The sequence below is a fragment of the Bufo gargarizans genome, unplaced genomic scaffold (assembly GCF_014858855.1).
Source record: "Bufo gargarizans isolate SCDJY-AF-19 unplaced genomic scaffold, ASM1485885v1 original_scaffold_851_pilon, whole genome shotgun sequence".
Taxonomy (NCBI): Eukaryota; Metazoa; Chordata; class Amphibia; order Anura; family Bufonidae; genus Bufo; species Bufo gargarizans.
Genome location: NW_025334730.1, coordinates 89056 through 109050, shown reverse-complemented (window position 1 = coordinate 109050; position 19995 = coordinate 89056). Strand labels below are relative to the sequence as shown.

The 19995-nt window shown below is 43.8% G+C and overlaps 1 protein-coding gene across 1 annotated transcript; it reads right to left on the bottom strand.

Moving 5' to 3' along the window:
- Positions 1 to 15687: 15687 nt before the first annotated feature.
- LOC122924151 (zinc finger protein 260-like) lies at positions 15688 to 18478 on the bottom strand. Its single transcript, XM_044275087.1, has 3 exons — positions 18422 to 18478; positions 18166 to 18286; positions 15688 to 17554 (listed from the first exon to the last, which is right to left on the bottom strand). The coding sequence occupies exons 2-3, from the start codon at positions 18284 to 18286 to the stop codon at positions 15915 to 15917; spliced, it is 1761 nt and encodes a 586-aa protein (XP_044131022.1). The 5' UTR covers positions 18422 to 18478; the 3' UTR covers positions 15688 to 15914.
- Between the last annotated feature and the right edge of the window lie 1517 nt (positions 18479 to 19995).

Genomic DNA, 19995 nt, shown 5'->3' with positions numbered 1-19995 from the left:
TTTAGGGGGATATCTGTGTGTGCAGGTGACTATTACTGTGCATAATTATTAGGCAACTTAACAAAAAACAAATATATACCCATTTCAATTATTTATTTTTACCAGTGAAACCAATATAACATCTCAACATTCACAAATATACATTTCTGACATTCAAAAACAAAACAAAAATCAGTGACCAATATAGCCACCTTTCTTTGCAAGGACACTCAAAAGCCTGCCACCCATGGATTCTGTCAGTGTTTTGATCTGTTCACCATCAACATTGCGTGCAGCAGCAACCACAGCCTCCCAGACACTGTTCAGAGAGGTGGACTGTTTTCCCTCCTTGTAAATCTCACATTTGATGATGGACCACAGGTTCTCAATGGGGTTCAGATCAGGTGAACAAGGAGGCCATGTCATTAGATTTTCTTCTTTTATACCCTTTCTTGCCAGCCACGCTGTGGAGTACTTGGACGCGTGTGATGGAGCATTGTCCTGCATGAAAATCATGTTTTTCTTACCTTGCAGACTTCTTCCTGTACCACTGCTTGAAGAAGGTGTCTTCCAGAAACTGGCAGTAGGACTGGGAGTTGAGCTTGACTCCATCCTCAACCCAAAAAGGCCCCACAAGCTCATCTTTGATGATACCAGCCCAAACCAGTACTCCACCTCCACCTGAGTCGGACTGGAGCTCTCTGCCCTTTACCAATCCAGCCATCTGGCCCATCAAGACTCACTCTCATTTCATCAGTCCATAAAACCTTAGAAAAATCAGTCTTCAGATATTTCTTGGCCCAGTCTTGACGTTTCAGCTTGTGTGTCTTGTTCAGTGGTGGTCGTCTTTCAGCCTTTCTTACCTTGGCCATGTCTCTGAGTATTGCACACCTTGTGCTTTTGGGCACTCCGGTGATGTTGCAGCTCTGAAATATGGCCAAACTGGTGGCAAGTGGCATCTTGGCAGCTGCACGCTTGACTTTTCTCAGTTCATGGGCAGTTATTTTGCGCCTTGGTTTTTCCACACGCTTCTTGCGACCCTGTTGACTATTTTGAATGAAACGCTTGATTGTTCGATGATCACGCTTCAGAAGCTTTGCAATTTTAAGAGTGCTGCATCCCTCTGCAAGATATCTCACTATTTTTGACTTTTCTGAGCCTGTCAAGTCCTTCTTTTGACCCATTTTGCCAAAGGAAAGGAAGTTGCCTAATAATTATGCACACCTGATATAGGGTGTTGATGTCATTAGACCACACCCCTTCTCATTACAGAGATGCACATCACCTAATATGCTTAATTGGTAGTAGGCTTTCGAGCCTATACAGCTTGGAGTAAGACAACATGCATAAAGAGGATGATGTGGTCAAAATACTAATTTGCCTAATAATTCTGCACGTAGTGTATAAGTGCAGCAACGAATGGCGAATGTATTTTTATTTTTCTACTGATATATGTCACTAAAGGTTTTTCAACATATAAGTGCACCAGCGAATGTATTTTTATTTTTCTACTAATTGTCACTGGTGGTGAGGGAAGGGAAGCAAACCAAACACAACAAAATTAAACAAAACAGCAGGCTAGGCCCCACAGCTAGGGAACAGAGAAAGGTTACCTCCTGACAATCCCTGAGCCTTTCCCTGACTGCTACCAACATGAACAAATCTCGATGGTAGAAGTGTTCATGCACACGAACCTAAGCCCTGCTGCAACTGACACAAACCCTCAGCTAGGGAGCAGGCGAAAAGACAACCGTTCCTTGCATAGGAAGAAGGAACAGGCGTCAACCTAAGGCCTAGCCAGTACAAACAACAGAAGGGAAGGAGGGAGGACTTAACTGAAGATGAAATGGGAGCAGGAGATCCACCAAACACCAGAAGAGAACACCAAGAGAAACTATAAACCACAAGAGCTAAAGTGAGAGGCAGGTATAAATAGCATCATTAACTAATGAGCAGAACCTGTGAGGGGGTGGGATCCAGCCTAAAGCCACAACAAAGCAATCTGTCAGATAGATTCACGTGCAGCAAGTCTCAGATCACTTACAGGGCATGGCATGACAGTATTCCCCCCCCCCCCACACACACACAGACACGGGTGACCTCCGGGCACCCAAGACCAACTTTATCCGGGTGTGCCCTGTGAAAGGCGCTCACAAGGCGGCTAGCTTTGACATCGGTAGCCGGAACCCACATTCTTTCCTCAAGACCGTATCCCATCCAAAGCACCAGGTACTGAAGGGAACCCCAAAGAACACGCGAGTTGAGTATTCTGGAGATCTGAAACTCCAGATTACCATCTACCAAGACAGGAGGAAGAGGCAAAAGAGATGGTTCAGGAGGTTCAACATACTTCTTCAACAAGGACCTGTGAAACACATTATGGATCTTCCAGGCCTGCGGAAGTTCTAGACGAAATGCCACCGGATTAATAATGGCCCAATAAATCTTGGGCCCAACTTCCAAGAGCGTACCTTCAACTTAATGTTCTTAGTGGACAACCACATCAAATAATCCACACACAGGTCCGGACCAGTCATACGTCTCTTGTCAGCCATCCGATTATATATTTCGCCCATCTTTTTCAAATTAACCTGAATCTTCCGCCAGATAGAAGACAACGAAGAAGAGAATCTCTCTTCAGGTATACCAGAAGATTCAGTCCCAGAAAAAGTACCAAACTGAGAGTGAAAATCATATGCGCCAAAAAATTGTGACTTATCAGTTGACTCCTGTCTAAGGCTATTCAAGGCAAACCCAGCCAAGGACAAAAAACGAGGGCCATTCTTCCTGATTCTCAGCGACAAAACACCTCAAATAAGTCTCCAGGTTCTGGTTAGTGTGCTCAGTTTAACCATTCGACTGAGGATTGAAAGCCGAAGAGAAAGACAACTGAATACCCAGACAAGTACAAAACGTCTTCCAAAACCTGGAGACATATTGCGTCCCCCTATCAGACACCACATCAGAGGGGATGCCGTGTAATTTCACGATGTTATCATTAAACACTTGAGTGACAGTTTTAGCATTGTGCCAACCTGATAATGGTACAAAGTGAGCCATCTTACTGAAGCGGTCCATCACCACCAAAATCACAGTTTTCCCAGAGGAACTTGGTAAATCAGTGATGAAGTCCATGGACAAATGCATTCAAGGAGATATCCTGATAGCAGAGTGTGAGCCACCTTAGCACGTGCACAGGTCTCACAAGCTGCTACATAGCCCTCAACACATTTACGCAAACCTGGCCACCAGAATCTCCGGGAAATAAGATCCACAGTGGATCTACTTCCCAGGGTGTCCCGCAAGGACAGTATCATGATGTTCCTTGAACACCTTGTGTCGCAGTTCTGAAGGAACAAACAACTTCCCTGGAGGACAGGAATCAGGTGCCTCACCTTGAGCCCTCAACACTTCCGCCTCCAGCTCGGGATAAAGAGCGGGTACCACCAGCCCATCAGCCAAAATAGGAGCGGGATCCTCCGAATCCCCCCCCAGGAAAGCTACGTGACAAAGCATCCGCTTTGACTTGACGTTTTTGATCCCAGGACGATAAGTGACCACAAAATTTAACCTGGTAAAGAACAATGACCACCTGGTCTGCCTAGGGTTCAGACTCTTTGCTGATTGCAGGTAAGCCAGATTCTTATGGTCAGTAATTACCGTAATCGGATGAATCGCTCCTTCTAGCCAATGACGCCATTCCTCAAAGGCCAATTCGATGGCCAACAACTCTCTATTCCCAACATCATAATTTATTTCGGCAGCAGAGAGTTTCTTAGAGAAAAAAGCACACGGACGCCATTTGCCAGGAGAGGGACGATGCGACAAAACTGCTCCGACTCCCACTTCTGACGCGTCAACCTCCACAATGAAGGGTTAAGACACATCGGGTTGCATCAGAATGGGAGCGGAAGCAAAACATTCCTTAATTGCAGAAAAAGCCTGTAATGCCTCTTCCGACCAGAAAGAGAAGTCAGCGCCCTTCCTAGTTTTCTGATTCTCCGGCCGGACCCATTCTAATACCACACGGACCTTTTCGGGATCCATGCAAAAACCTGAGGCAGAAAGTAAGTAACCCAGAAACTGCAGTTCCTGAACAGCAAACACACATTTTTCCAACTTAGCATACAATTTATCCTCCCGAAGGATCAATAATACTTGTCTTAAATGATCCTGATGAGGGGTGGAGCCTGACCGAGCGCCAAGACGGACGTCTGAGCTGTAGCTCCCGTCACACAGACCAACTTCCAGCTCTCTATATAGCTTCAAAGCCCACCAAAATGGTGAAAATCGTCAGGGACCGAACCAGGGACTGCCCGGATCCCAGTGGGTTGAGGAAAACCCAGGTGGAGATGGCTCAGTTCCTGAAAAAGAAGCCGCTAACTCCTGCACCGCCTGAGGCCAAGATGGCGCCGAGTCCAAAGCGGGCTGCTGAGATGGCAGAGGAGGCTTATGAGTCCGACAGCACGGCGGATATCGAGGAAGATGGAGCGCATGCAGACACGGCAACCTTCTTAAAGAGGTACCTCAAAAAGACCCTGGAAGGGGCTCTTGCTCCAGTCATGAGGGAGCTAGCTGATAGAAAAGCAGAAGTACGCCATATTGGCCAAAGGGTCGAGCTGTTAGAAGAAAATCAATTCTTACATGTGGCTCACAGCTCAGCTATGGCAGATATTATTTCAGCACATAATGCTGCTCTGGACACTGCTTTTGGGCTCATAGAAGATCAAGAGTATAGGAGCCGGTGCAAAAATGTGAGGGTAAAAGGCTTACCTGAGACGGCCCTACACGATGACCTGCCAGCGGCCATGTCGGGCCTGTTTTGCAGCATACTAGGAGAGGAGAGGGCTCAATCTGTTACAATTGAGAGGGTTCACAGATCCCTGAGGCCTCCTCCCAGAGAAGGAGAACCACCAAGGGAGGTGGTGTGTGGCCTGTTGAGCTACCTAGACACTGCGGCCATCCTGAAGGGAGCCAGGGATCTCCCTAACTTGTCCTGTGAAGGCCACCCAGTCTCCTTTTTTCAAGATATTGCGCCTTCCACACTACAAAAGAGGCGAATTCTCAAGCCCCTATGTGACCACCTTAGGTCGCTGAAAATTGCTTGTCGATGGCTATTCCCTTTCGGCCTACAGGAGACAATAGCAGGCAAGCGATGTGTTATTAAATCTCCTGCAGATCTAGATAGAGTCTGGTCACTGCTTAACATGGAACTGCTGGACATTCCATCATGGCTACCTCAAGCCCTTCAACTAGCCCAATTACCTCATCTACCTAAAATTACCGCTTGGTCTGAAGTCAGAAGATACCTTTGGGTTGATCGTATGACTTCCAAGTTACAGAGTTATCGTCATCCGTCAAGCTGGTCCCTTAGTTTTTTTATCCTGTACTTCGGGATTCAGGAGCCTCACCAACAAGCCGCGGTACTCTTGAGTTAGAGTTTGACGTTTCTTATGTTTAGGTCCTTGCAATTATCAGTACCAGCCTCCAGATAATCGCATGATTTAATTTTGTTCCAGCATTGTCACGGTATAGTCTCGTGGTTTAGTGGGGGCTTATCTGTATGTTTTTGGGCCATTTATCTGCACCCCGTTCTTCTGGGGTTGGTCTGTGGATCCTGGTTGAGAATGACTTGTCCAAGTCCTCCTGCTCCCACATTAAGTCCCCTTGACAATTATAGTCAGGGATCCCATTTAGGGTTCATGTTTATAACTGTTTCTCACATGTTTATTACATTTTTTTCAATGTTCTGTATTGTATACTCATCCATTCCATATGGGCACTGTCAGACATCAGAGGTCATTAGATGCAATGAGACTGGAAACACAGTCTGTTAATAGCTGACATCACGTTCACCTCATTCAATGTAAAGGGGATGAATACTCCACAGAAAAGAGCACAAATCCTTGCAATGTTAAAAAAAGCGGGAGCAGAAATATGTCTCGTACAGGAAACACATTTGCGGGATTTCCTAAATTCCCTCAGCAACATTTCAAGAAATGGTTTCATAGCACCTACGTATCCTCTTCCAGGGGTGTAAGTATAGGTATAGGCAAAAATATCCCATTCACATCCTCAGCTGTCCTACCTGATGTAGAGGGGTGGTATCTATTTGTCAAGGGTACTCTTGGTTGCCTTAAACTTACCCTCACCTGCCTTTACGCCCCTAATAAAAGGACAAGCTAAGTGGATTAAAAACACCCTTGCAAAACATAAGCAGATAACAGAAGGTATCGTCTTGGTGGGAGGTGACCTAAATATTGCCCTCAACCCTCTCTTAGACTCATCCACAGGCAACTCTGCCCACTCACAGAAATCACTGAGTGGCATTCAGAAGTCTCTTAAAGACACACATTTGACAGACTCTTGGAGACTTCACAACCCGTCTTCCTAGGATTATTCATTTCAGTCTCCTGCTCACTCCTCGTTTCAAATATTAGATTATATACTAGTCCCGACCAACCTAGCTAGCGCACTTAAAAGAGTAGACATAGGTGTGATAACGGTGTCTGATCATGCGCCGTTTTCTGCTACAATCTCTTTAAAGAATTGCCTGAGCGAGAGTGGGTGTGGAGACTGAATGAAACGTTGCTAGATAAGCCTTCAAACGTTTCTGATATTTCTCAAAAATTGAATAACTATTTCAAAGAGAATCCACCAGGGGATACGTCCATCTCAAACACTTGGGAGGCTCACAAGGCCTTCATAAGAGGTGAGCTTATAAGTCTGGGGGTCAGAGTCAAAAGGGCACGCCCAAAAATTACTGATTCACTATTAGCGCAAATTTTTGCTATTGAAAAGATCCAGAAAAGATCTAATTTCACCCAAGCCCAGGCAGATCTGATGTCCCTGTGTCAACAATTAAAAGACCACTTGAATGTTCAATATGCGAAACAGTACCAATACGCTAAATATAAATTTTATGCTTACGGATACAGAGGCAACAAAATGATGTCCCACCTTATTAAAAAGCAAAGAGAATTTGGGTATATACATTCCATTACTACTAGCTCGGGCAGTAAGTCTGTAGACACGAAAGCTATTGCGCGAGAATTTGTGGCCTTTTATAGTCATTTATATAATTTACCTAACAATGTAGTAGATGAGGGAGACTCTCCTAAGTCTACTGCTATACACAGATTATTGTCCAAAATCACTTTACCTAAACTTTCCGAAGAAGCGAGAGCACAACTACTGTCACCAATCTCGGATGAGGAAATCTCAGAAATCCTAAATTCTATGCCTCTGGGGAAGGCCCCAGGCTCTGATGGCCTCCCCATAGGCTATTATAAAAAAAACTCTCCCCAATCATGATCCCTAGATTGGCAGCCTGGTGCAATACACTCCTTTTAAGTGATACGCTCCCAAAGCAAGCTCTCAATGCTACGATAACCATTCTGCCAAAAGAAGGAAAACCATTATGTGCCTCATATCGTCCTATATCCTTAATCAACGAGGACGTTAAGATTTGTGCTAAAGTGCTAGCAAATAGACTTAGTCCTCTAGTCCCTAGCTTAGCACACCCTGAACAAACCGGATTTGTCAAAAGTAGGGAAGGCAATCTGGTGTGGCTAATACATGCCATAAACCATGCTGTGTCAAAAAATATTCCCCTGGTCTTACTCAGCACCGATGCTAAGAAGGCCTTTGATAGAGTGTGTTGGACCTACCTTCAGTCCGTCTTACTCCAGTTTGGATTACCGGGTCAACTTGTACAAGCTATCATGTCCCTTTATAATCACCCCAGTGCCAGGATCAAGGTTAATGGTACCTTATCTGCTCCTTTTGAGATTTCTAATGGGACCAGACAGGGGTGCCCTTTGTCCCCAACCTTATTTATTTTAGTTATGGAAACACTTCTTCAAGCCATCAGAGAGCACGAACAAATCCAGGAGCGTGCAGGTGGGAGGAGTATGTCATCAAAATGCAGCATTTGCTGATGACCTACTAATCCTTACAAATGGTAAATGGCACGCGTTTCGGCTATTAGAAGCCTTTGTCAAACATCAGGGACCGAAACGCTTTGTTTGACAAAGGCTTCTAATAGCCGAAACGCGTCACATTTACCATTTGTATGTGACCATTAAATTTATTTGATATCACTACCAATAGCGAGTGCCGGTCCTTACTATATCATTATCTGTGGATCTTCTTTCCTGGACACCCGCACCGCACCGCTGTAAGCAGAAGTGCCGCTCGTATCTTCTCTCGGACCTACTAATCCTTATCACTAACCCTGGCACAGCTTTTCCCCACATAATTGAGCTATTCAGGGAGTTTGGGACTGTTTCCAACTTTAAAGTAAACTACGCTAAGTCAGAGGCCTTTAACATATCGGCGCCCCCAGATTTAGTCAATAATCTGAAGAAAACACTTCCTTTTCAATGGCAATCGTCCAGATTGAAATACTTAGGCATATATTTGACCAGGGACTTGTCAGATCTGTATGGAGCTAATTATACCCCCCTGATTGGTGACATCAAAAGAATGCTGACCTCTCTCTCCATCCCTTATGTCTCCTGGATGGGGAGAAAGAACCTGCTGAGCACATATGTGATGCCTAAACTTTTGTATCTCATGCAAATGGTTCCCATCTTTTTGACCCAAAAGTTCTTCCATATAGTGAGATCCATTTTTTCCTCTTTCCTATGGTTGGCAAAAAGACCTCGAATATCATATGCGCATCTGATCCTTCCCTGATCCCTTGGAGTTTTTGGGATGCCAGATGCTCAGTCGTATTATAAAGCGATTCAGCTGAGGAGGTGGATCTCGCTGTGTGCGGAGGATCATCCCCCACTGGGCTCCGACATAGAAAGGGCCACGGTAACTGATCAGCAATGGGCTAGATTGTGGGGTATACCCACATCACACTCAGCATTTACTGGCCTCACGAAAGGCATATTCACTGTTTTGGGTTCCATGCAAGGAGGGAGCCAGATCTTATCTATATTCTTACCAGCTCATTTGATCCCTTACTATGTATTACCATCTAGGGCCAGTGTCCCCGGCTTCTGCGCCAGTTTTAGGGGGAAGTCACTCAAAGATCTCCTCTGAATGCTGCGGGCAATATCTCGAGTTATTGCTCTGGGGTGGTATCTACAAAAAACTTCCTTGATGCCCATGAGTTAACATGCTCTCTTAAGTGTATCATGTCCCAGAGGGATACACCTAGAGATCCAACCTGGTTGGAAAAAGCGTTAAATCCACTAGCTCAGCGTCCGAGGTGGATCTCCTTCCTATACCACTCCTTAATATCGAAAGCCTCCTTGAAAAAACCTGCATTTATCGCGAGTTGGGAAAAGGAGTTGAACAGGGTTTTTACAGACGCAGAATTAGTCAGTATAAAGCTCAAATCACATGGTTTTTCCAAATGTGTGCGCATACAGGAACACTCTTTCAAAGTTTTAACTAGGTGGGACAACTACCCGAAAAACTATTTATTGCGGGTCTATCTCAAAGCGATAGTTGCTGGAGGTGCAAACTGGGAACTGGCTCCCTTCTTCATATCTTTTGGGAATGCCCTCTCATCCAAGGGTTCTGGAAAATGGTGGCGGGTGTAATTAATCAACTGTGTGCGTCACATGTTAAATTGACCCCGGAATCGGTCTTGCTCTGGCTGCCTAATGAGACGTGGTTCCCGGCTAAGTCCAACTTGCCTACTCTTCTGGTGCAAGCCGCTCGCCTGCTGATCCCTTTATACTGGCTTAGCACTGATACTCCTACTAAGGAGCAATGGTTTGACAAAATTGACCAAATATACAGATTAGAGGAGTTGGTGGGGTGGACGGCCAGGAGGCAAGACTGCGTTCTCAAACTGTGGTTGGCCCATGTCCTCACACGTGTAGCGGCCACTTTTAGCAGCCATTTTAGGAAAAAATGTGATTTGTTAACACAAAGCCCGAGGAAACTCGCATTTGTTGCAAATTGCTTTTTTCCTGAAATTCAGATCGAATTCCACTTTGTCAGCTTCGATTCGCTCTTCTCTACATATTCTCAATGCGTATTCCTGATAAGATCAATGTCTGTATCGCTATAAAAGCCTGTACGTCCGGGAACACTGTTCCTTTTGTTGAGCGTGGTACAGATGAAGTTTCACCTCTCTTGTCCTCTTCACACTTTCTAGTCTGAACTTTGGGCTGCGCTGCTTCTTTGATAGCAGTTCACTTGGTTGTATAATTTTATATGTTTTTTTCCTTTCTTGGTATAAATCTTTCACTAATGTATTTCCTTCAGCAGGTCCTGGTGACAGAGGTTTAGAGGTAAGGAAGACAACTTTCAAATGAAAGCACCTTGCTGTAAGGAATCTGTTATATGTCTTGTCCTATAGCTAGGAATTACTAAGGGGCCAGAATGTCGCCCTCGTGACCTCGCTCTGAACCATCTCTGCAGTGCTGACTGATTTGAAGATCCAGATGACAGGAGTCAGTCTCTCTTCTTTCAGGAAACGCAAAGAATTGCCAGGTGCAACAACCCCGGTCAGTGCACCATTCTAAGGAAGAATTCAGGATAAACTGTTTTCCTCCGCTGACAAGAAGAAGAAAGATGAAGAAAATAACATTCTAAGGAAAGAAAGTAACAAAGAAATTGTTCATGTCCATCTGGTTGGGAGACCAGGATGATGACCACGGGGTATCTACGTCTAGGGGGCCTAGAGCCTTCAAAGTGGTCGAAGCTTTGAAAAAAGCTATGATGGCAGAATGGAAACATCCTGGAAATGATCCTTACTGACTAATTCAGTCCAGATTCACTATAGACAGCTTCTCAATCCTGAACAAGTCTTCTTCTGCTTAATGTGGGAAGCTAAGCAGAGAGTGCTATGTTCTGGTCTGGGTTGGGGACCTACACCTCTACTCAGGAGCTACTGTACTTGAGAGAATAAGGCCAGAAAGTCATCTGCTCACTTTTGTTCTGTGGAAGTGTATACTTCATCAGATCTTTCATCTGCATAAAGTGAATAATCTATTGAGGTGAATGTGTCTGCCCTCATTGGAGTGTAAAGTACACAGCTTCAGGCCTGTAAAGTATAACTTACATAGTGGGTTCTTCCTACTAAAGTGAATACCTTTATAGCCAGATTATCCTGCCATTCTATTGTACCTTCTTTTGTCTGTGGGTCCCTCCTCCAAGCTGAGTGTGCTCTTAGAGAACCCTACCCTCAGGCTTCTGTGGCTTCTTATGTCTCTGAAGTCCTAAAGAAATATATCCTTCAGATCTAGAGTTCCAGCTATGATACATTTACGATGATGCCAACTCCTAACAGATAATCTGGTGGACAATCCATTGGCCTAGATTACTATAGGTAAGTTGCTTTCTGGTATGAGTCGAGTAGATTGAGTCGAGAGCTGGATAAGATAATGGAGACCTTATCTGATATGAAATGAATATCATTACACAGTCCTGCAGGGTATATATTAGAGATGAAAATTCAATTCGGACACTTTACTGAATTTGATTAGACCCAAATTAATTTGTGATGAAGCACATAAAAAATCAGCTATTTCCTGGCTGCAGAGAGCCTGTATCTCGGTGTGAAACACTGTGCATTGCAGAACCATGCATAGCTAGTTTGTTGTGGTAGTGAAACAGTTAATGTAAGTCAGTATGACAGTCAGTTGACAGGTGTCAGTCTTAGAATCAGTTCACACTTCACTTACTGGGTCAGTTACGGGGCCAAAACTGACCAAATAACTAAAGTGTGAACTCAGCTTTACAGGTCAATGTTAGTATCAAATATAATGTACTTAACCGTACAGTGGCCCAAGATTCTACTATAGCGTGAAAGAGCGCATTCCTTTTACACTGTCGTCAGCTGATTCCACATAGATGTCTACAGAACATGTTCTGTTACACGCTGATACAAGTAGAGTTCCCCCGACAGAGTGGAGAGGGTGTTAGCAGTAAGTTAGTGTTGACGTCACTGACTATTTTGCCCTTCTTCTGATCCATCACAAGGACAACCCAAAAAAAACTGATTCTGTCTTATGAGAAGTTGGTGGGGATATAGCTAGGATTCGATTTCCTCTTGAAGGACACGGAGCAGTTCCTCGGCAGTGTGACTCCATTCGCCCAGGCAAACCAGATGCAGAAAAGCATGATACCGCCGTGCTCTGCATAGGTGGTATGCTGGAGGACCACTCCTAATTGTGCCTACAGTGGAGGCTGAGGACAAGGTTGAGGATGAGGAGACAGAGGAGGACGTTTGTGCAGGAATCACAGTTTGAGAACGCAGAGGCAGCATTGCCGACAACTAATTTCTGGTTTGCCTGGGCAGGAACCACATTTACCCAGTGGGTCATAAAGGAGATATATTGTCCTTGACCATAGTTATAGCTCCACATGTTGGCGCTACCATGAAATTTGCCAGACACTGACAGGCTGAAGGATGAGCTCACCTTCTGCTCAACATACGTGTGCAGGGTTGGTACAGCCGTTTTTGGGCAGTAATGCCAGCTTGGGCCATGCCAACTGCTGAGGAGAGGTAAGTGAAGGGAGGGCAGAGCAATGCTGGGAGTTGTAGTTATTTAACTGGGACTGTATATAAGGGCTGAAGGGAGGGATGTTATTGACATAGAGCTGTGTGTTTGAGATGGCTGGGGGAGGGAGTGATGTTATTTACATGGGACTAAATGTTGGACGGGGCTGGGGCAGGGAGAGATGTTATTTATATGGGACGGAATGTTGGAGGGGGCTAGGGGAGGGAGAGATGTTATTTACATGGGATTGAATATTACAGGGGTCTGAGGGAGGGAGTGATGCTATTTACATGGGATTGAATGTTTAGGGGAAGATGTTATTTACATGGGACTGAATGTTGAGGGGCTGATGTTTACATGGGATTGTGCGTTGGAGGCGGCTGGGGAGGAGGTGATGTTATTTACATGGGACTGTATTTTGGAGGGGGCTGGAGAGATGGTGTGATGTTATTTACATGGGACAGTATGCTGGAGGGGGGAATATAACTGCAGGGGGCACTGCAAATCCAGGGGACATTATAGGCAGTCTTATTACTACTGAGGGCTCTATAGGAGGGACTTATAGATCCGCCTTATTTCTACTAAGAGCACTATGGGGGCCTTATAACTACTGAGGGGTCTGTAGAGAGCTTCATTACCACTGGGGGAAAAATAGGGGGCCTTATTTCTACTGGGGGCTCTGTGAGGGTATTATTAATACTGAAGGGCTCTTCTACTAATGGGGGCATTCTTGGGGAGCATAATCACTGTTGGGGGCAGTATTACTAATGAGGGCATCCTAGAAGGGAGAAACTATTGGTGGGACTATAAGGAGCACTATTACTATGGAGGAGCAGTAATGTTTCTTCAGGATATTATTTAGGGGTATTGGGGAGCACAGCGAGCAGCAGGATAATACTGTGGGGACTCCAGTTGGGGGATGATGATAGAAAAGTGATGAAGCTAAGATGTCTGTGTGTCATACTCTGCAGAGACAAGTCGTGACTGAAAGAAGTTTTACGGACTAAATGGAGATGATGACAAAGAAGATCTACATTAGAGGAGACGTCACCTAGAGGCCCTGGATGTGACAGGTATGTGCTGCTGTATACAGCAAAATGCGTGGGGGGCAGCATATTTATTGGGGCTTGGGCCCCGGATCTTTTGAGACCCTAGCAACGCCCTTGCCATGTTGGGGGCAATTAATTTATGAATTGGTTTAAGACTGCATAGAGTGAGTTGACCTGTCTGCCTCGTACCTGGGAAACAGCCAAACTGCTCCACTGGAGATAGTTAGCACAGAGATGCTAATAATGATGGGCACGTTTTCTGATCACACTTCAGGACAGGTGACTGCAGACTCTCTGGACCCTTTTTTCAGCAGGGGGGTTCCTAACCAGAGAATGAACAATTATGTGTTGTCCTTCATAACTTGTTCAGGAGGGGGCGGATGTCTCCAGAATCCAGCTCATCACCTCTGGTATGATGGGGCATAGCATGGACACTAGACATGGTGTATCAACTCGCCTTTATCTTCCTAGAAGAAGGATCTCACCTTCCGAGCATCCTGGACGTGTCTCCTTTGATATGCTAAGACTCGGAACGGTGAGATAAGAACCCAGGGCCCACTCATGAAGGAAGGACAAACACAGGAGAAGGAGCAGTAAGACACTGCTGGACAGACAAGGAACAGACTAGATCAGAAGCAGTTGGCACTGCCAGGCTATCAGACGCAGTTAGAACACTGCTAGGCTGAACAGAGTGGACTCAGACACAGAACAGGAACAGAAGAACAGGCAAGGCATAAACAAGGATAACAACATCAACATTATCACAGGACAGGTACGGAGTACAGACAAAGCAAGAACAGACCAGACAGCCCTCAGCCTACTTCATCCCCACCACCACCTCTGTGAAGAACGGGGCTCACTGGCTCTCCGCCTCTGGGTTTGCCTCTGGTCTGCTGGTGAACTTGGTTCTGTGGTAGTGCTATCACTATTGCTTACTGTCATGTTCTTTTATTACATGTGCAATAAAGTACTCCGTTAGTCCCTGGTCTGTTTTTGCCCGTTTCCTGATTGCTAGACGTCCCGGAGCTTTGCCTTGGGCCTAGGGCACGTGACACCACTAAAAAGGGGTTTGATAAAGGGCTGAAACTCAACACTCCTAAAATCCATTTACGGCTATCAATGCCCAACTACAAGGGAAATTTACAGGTCAATCTTTAGTCAGAACTTTTTTTTAACGCTCTTAGAAATATCAAACCAGTTTTTATCAGTCTTTGCCATCTTGGGATCTTTCAACTGTACTTAAATCCCTTGCCATGCCTCCATTTGAGCCTATGGAAGATGCCTCTCTAAAAATGTTGACCTATAAAACAGTATTTCTAATAGCCATCACATGTGCGAAATCTGTTAGTGAGTTAAAGGCACTATCCTGTAGAGAACCATACTGCAGAGATCTTGGAGATTGTCTGGTTCTGCGTACCATGCCTGGTTTCATTCCAAAAGTTGCCTCCACTTCTTATATTCATCAAGAGATCTCTTTGTCTGTTTTTGCCTCTGATTCCATTCACAATGATCAAATAAACTTTAATTTCCTGAATGTCAGAAAGCCTTTTCTTATTTACATCCTAAAGACAGAAACAATTAGGAAGGCAGAAAAATTCCTTCTACAGTTCCAAAGACCTAATAAGGGCAAGAAGGCCAGTAAAGCATCCATTGTAAGTCGGTAAAAAGGTAACCATTGACTATTGCTATGACCTTTTGAATCTGCGGTCTCAATTGCAAGTTAAAGCGCACTCCACCCGGTCCACTTCCTCCTCCTTGGCTGAACTGGCTCAGGTGTCTATGAGATGGATTTGCATAGAGGCAATATGGGCCCCGTCTTCAACATTCATCAGACACTTTTGTCTGGATGTTATAGCAGCAGAAGAGTGCTACAGTTGGCGACTTCAAGTACAGTACCCCCCTTCCAAATAATATTGCTTTTCAAGTCCCATTGTATGCTATGCTGCCACAAGACTATCAGGAAATCCAAAACTTACTCAATAAAATTTCCTTTTCCTGGAATTCGTAGGCAGTACAGGCTTTCCCTCCCTTAATAAATTTATTGCTGCATTCAAAATACAGGGACTCTTGTTTTTTTCTGATACCTTTATAGGTTGTCTCAATTGTTTCAGTGAGGTATTGTATTGTTAATTACTAATTGTTGATAATTAAATGGTTTATTCTTGTATTTTGCTCATGAAAATTAATCAATAAAGATACAAAAAAATGATTTGACAATGTGATATACCATGATGGTCACAAAAAAAAAAAAAAAAAAACAACACTTGGATTTTTGGTTGCAGGTCATGTCTTGTCATGTCTAAAAAGATCTGTACATTTCCCTCATTCTAAACATGAATTTGTTTTCTTACCTATGTGATTTTTTGCATATATTACAAGATCTATCTGTAAAATATTCCCCACATTCTAAACATTAATACAGCTTCTCTCCTGTGTGACTTATCGCATGTGTAACAAGATGTGACTTTTCTGTAAAACATTTCCCAGTTTTTAAACATGAATATGGCCTCTCTCCTCTATGAATTCTCTCATGTTTAACAAGATGTGAATTCCGTGTAAAACATTTCCCACATTCTGAACATGAATATGGTTTCTCCCCTGTGTGATATCTCTCATGTCTAGCAAGATCTGATTTATCTGTAAAACATTTCCCACAAAGTGAACATGAATACGGTTTATCTCCTGTGTGATTTCTCTCATGTCTAACAAGATTTGATTTATCGGTAAAACATTTCTTACATTCTGAACATGAATATGGCTTCTCTCCAGTGTGACGTATCGCATGTTTAACAAGACATGATTTATCTGTAAAACATTTCCCACATTCTGAACATGAATACGGCTTTTCTCCTGTGTGACTTCTCTTATGTGCAACAAGACATGATTTATCTGTAAAACATTTCCCACATTCTGGACATGAATACGGTTTCTCTCCTGTGTGAATTCTCTCATGTCTAACAAGATTAGATTTTTCTGTAAAACATTTCCCACATTCTGAACATGAATACGGCTTTTCTCCTGTGTGACTTCTCTTATGTGCAACAAGACATGATTTATCTATAAAACATTTCCCACATTCTGGACATGAATATGGTTTCTCTCCTGTGTGAATTCGCTCATGTGTAACAAGATCTGATTTCTGTGTAAATTGTTTGCCACATTCTGAGCATGAATATGGTTTCTCTCCTGTGTGAGTTCTCTTATGTCCAACAAGAACAGATTTATATGTAAAACATTTTCCACATTCTGAACATGAATATGGTTTCTCTCCTGTGTGAATTCTTTCATGTCTAGCAAGATCTGATTTATCTGTAAAACATTTTCCACATTCTGAACATGAATATGGCTTCTCTCCTGTGTGATTTCTTTTATGTCTAACAAAATTAGATTTATCGGTAAAACATTTCCCACATTCTGAACATGAATATGGCTTCTCTCCAGTGTGACTTCTCTTATGTGTAACAAGACATGATTTATTTGTAAAACATTTCCCACATTCTGAACATGAATATGGCTTTTCTCCTCTGTGAATTCTCTCATGTCTAACAAGATTAGATTTTTCTGTAAAACATTTCCCACATTCAGGACATGAATATGGTTTCTCTCCTGTGTGGATTTTCTCATGTGTCACAAGATCTGATTTCTGTGTGAAACACTTCCCACAAAGTGAACATGAATATGGCTTATCTCCTGTGTGACTTATTTTATGTATAACAAGATTTGATTTATCTGTAAAACATTTCCCACATTCTGAACAGGAGTATGGCTTCTCCCTTGTGTGAAATCCTCTTTCTGTAGAATGACCTGAGATTTTTGTGAACTCTTTGACACAGTGAAACCCTTTATCCCCTTTCTGACCTTTAGTTGTGGTCACAATCTGTGATTGGTCAGGAAAAGGTTCTTGATTATTAAGGGGATTATATAATAGATCTGTACTTTGAAGTCCTGGATGTACATTAAGGTTTTCTCCTGAAGAGCGCTGCATGATATCTTCATCTTCATTATAATTTAGTGATAACATGAAGTTTCCTTCAGAATTCCTACTGGGATTTCCTGTTGATATAAAAATTTGAATTTGTAATATTTTTTTAAACCATACAATACACAAAATACATTATAATAGTCCAATTAGGCTGGAAATGGATCTGGTAGGAAGGGGAAATATAAGGGGTCATTTATTAAGAACGGCATCTTAATAACCCCTTTAGCTGGTGGTGGATCTGCCGAAGTTATGTAGAGGCGCTAAGCTTTACATAACTTCAGTGTTTCCACCACGAGTCTAAATGTAAACCAGCTTCCTTGCTGTCTTAGATTTAGACCATTTTCTAGGCCTAAAACAGGAATAGAAAATAATGAATGTCCCGCCATGCACCCTTTTTTAGACCTGGTGTGAGCGGAGAAAATCGAAGACTGTGGCACAAATAACTTTTATGCTGCAATCTGGATGTGGTTGTGACTGACCGCCATGTCCTGCAGGAACAGCCAGGATCAGAGAAGTATCTGATCGGAGATCGCCATTAGCTGCATAAGAGGAACACTTCATGATGTGATGGGGACATCTCCAATCAAAGAGAAGCGCAGCAGCTGGTGATCAGATTATCCTCCTGAACTGAAGGCACCAAGGACAGAATCTAGAGTCACTTTCTCCATTTACGATTACATACCTGTAGTGACATCTCCAGGAATGTCCTCCTCCACCTCACTCTTACATAGGGGATCGCCCATTATCCACTCTTCTTCATCCTCCACTTCATTATCAGTCAGATCTTCCCCCTGATTTGTCATCTGTAACAATTCAGTACAATACAGAAGACAGGTGGGAAATCTAACAGATCCACATAAGAGACCCCTACAATCTATGACCCCTCTATGACTGAAGGACCCCCTATATAGATGTGTATAGGGCTCAGCTCCATCTACCTGAGGATTCTCTGGGACCTTCTCCTCTGGACAGTCCTGGGAATACAGAGGACGGGGACATCTCTCAGGTGGATTTCTCCTCCTGGATCCATCTGTGGAGACACAAGCACACAGTGACTGAATACATGGCCTCCTGTAGATCTGTCTATAGATCAGACACTTCTCTCAGCTCCTTCACTTTTACATTTAGTTATCAGGGATAAATAACAAAGTTCTTCTCCTCACCACCTGTGCCAAGGTTCCAGCTCATAGCAGGCCACAGTCCCAAATAACCTCTAGTCTGTGAAAGTTAATTGGCCATGTTTGTAGAATGAGGACACGGGTATAAAGCCTCATGCACATGGCCATTGCCCGGCCATGGCCGTACTGTGGCCCACATATGGCGGGTCCGCAATACACGGGCACTGGCCGCGTGCAGCCCGCATCACGGATGCGGACCCATTCACTTGAATGGGTCCACAATCCTGAAGATGTGGTGCAGAACAGAAGTACGGATCAGAACCCCACAGAAGCACTACGGAGTGCTTCCACAGTGTTTCTGTCCGTACCTCCGCTCCGGAAAAAAATAGAACATGTTCTATATTTTTGTGGTGCGGACGGATCACGGACCTATTCAAGTTGAATGGGTGTCAATGATTCATGGTCGCTGCACGGACATTTACCATGCATTGGGGACCGGAAATTGCGAACCCCAATGCACGGAACGGCTGCACAACTACCGTGTGCATGAGGCTTAAGTGTCAGTACTAGAGGTTTCTTCTTACAGCACCCTACTAACCAGCAAGGTTTCAGGCCATCGTCTTGACACAATGACACCACTTCTTATGAGGTAAATTTTGAGAGTGAGAACCCAAAGTGAAGACTTTCGTAAATTAGTCAGTGTGCAAGGAAGAAGTAAACCAACTACTCCTAATCTCCTGTCCACCAGGCACCAAGGTGTTGCAGAAAACTCTGCATCTATAGCCCCCTCCAAGTCTATAGCCTTTCCCTGGGAAGACCATTCCTTTCTTCTTCACTATTTGAGAAGCAGCCTTAAAGCCTCTGCAACCAGAAACCAACTGGTGACTTCTGCCCAGGACAAAGTGGGTGATAAGCACATCACTTCTGATGGTCATCAAGCTCTGTCTCCTTCATCTGGACACTTCCCTACGGTCACCACTTTTGATAGTACACAGAGACCTTGGTCATTTCAAGCCTCTGATGTAGAAGGATCCCTGAGGGCCTGGATTATACATATTGGACACAACATTTGAAATATCTTCTAACCAATTGGGATTTTCAGTTTTCTCAGAGATCAGAAATATCTGCAGATCTGAAATTATAGTGACTAAGGACACAGTGTGCATCAGAAACGCGTTAGAGGTGTATTAAGTGGTAAAAGTGGGTTGAGTCGAAAGATGGATTTTTAATATGTACTAAGAAACGAGAAGTTTTTTTCACGCTGAACTTATTTAGATATGTAAGCGCATTGAAGCAGAGCAGTGAATCAGTTTGGAACTGGTGAGCGGGGTTTTGTTTATGGATTGTTGGAAAAGTATTAGAAGTGTCCTCTTCAGAAACAGAAAATTTAAGAA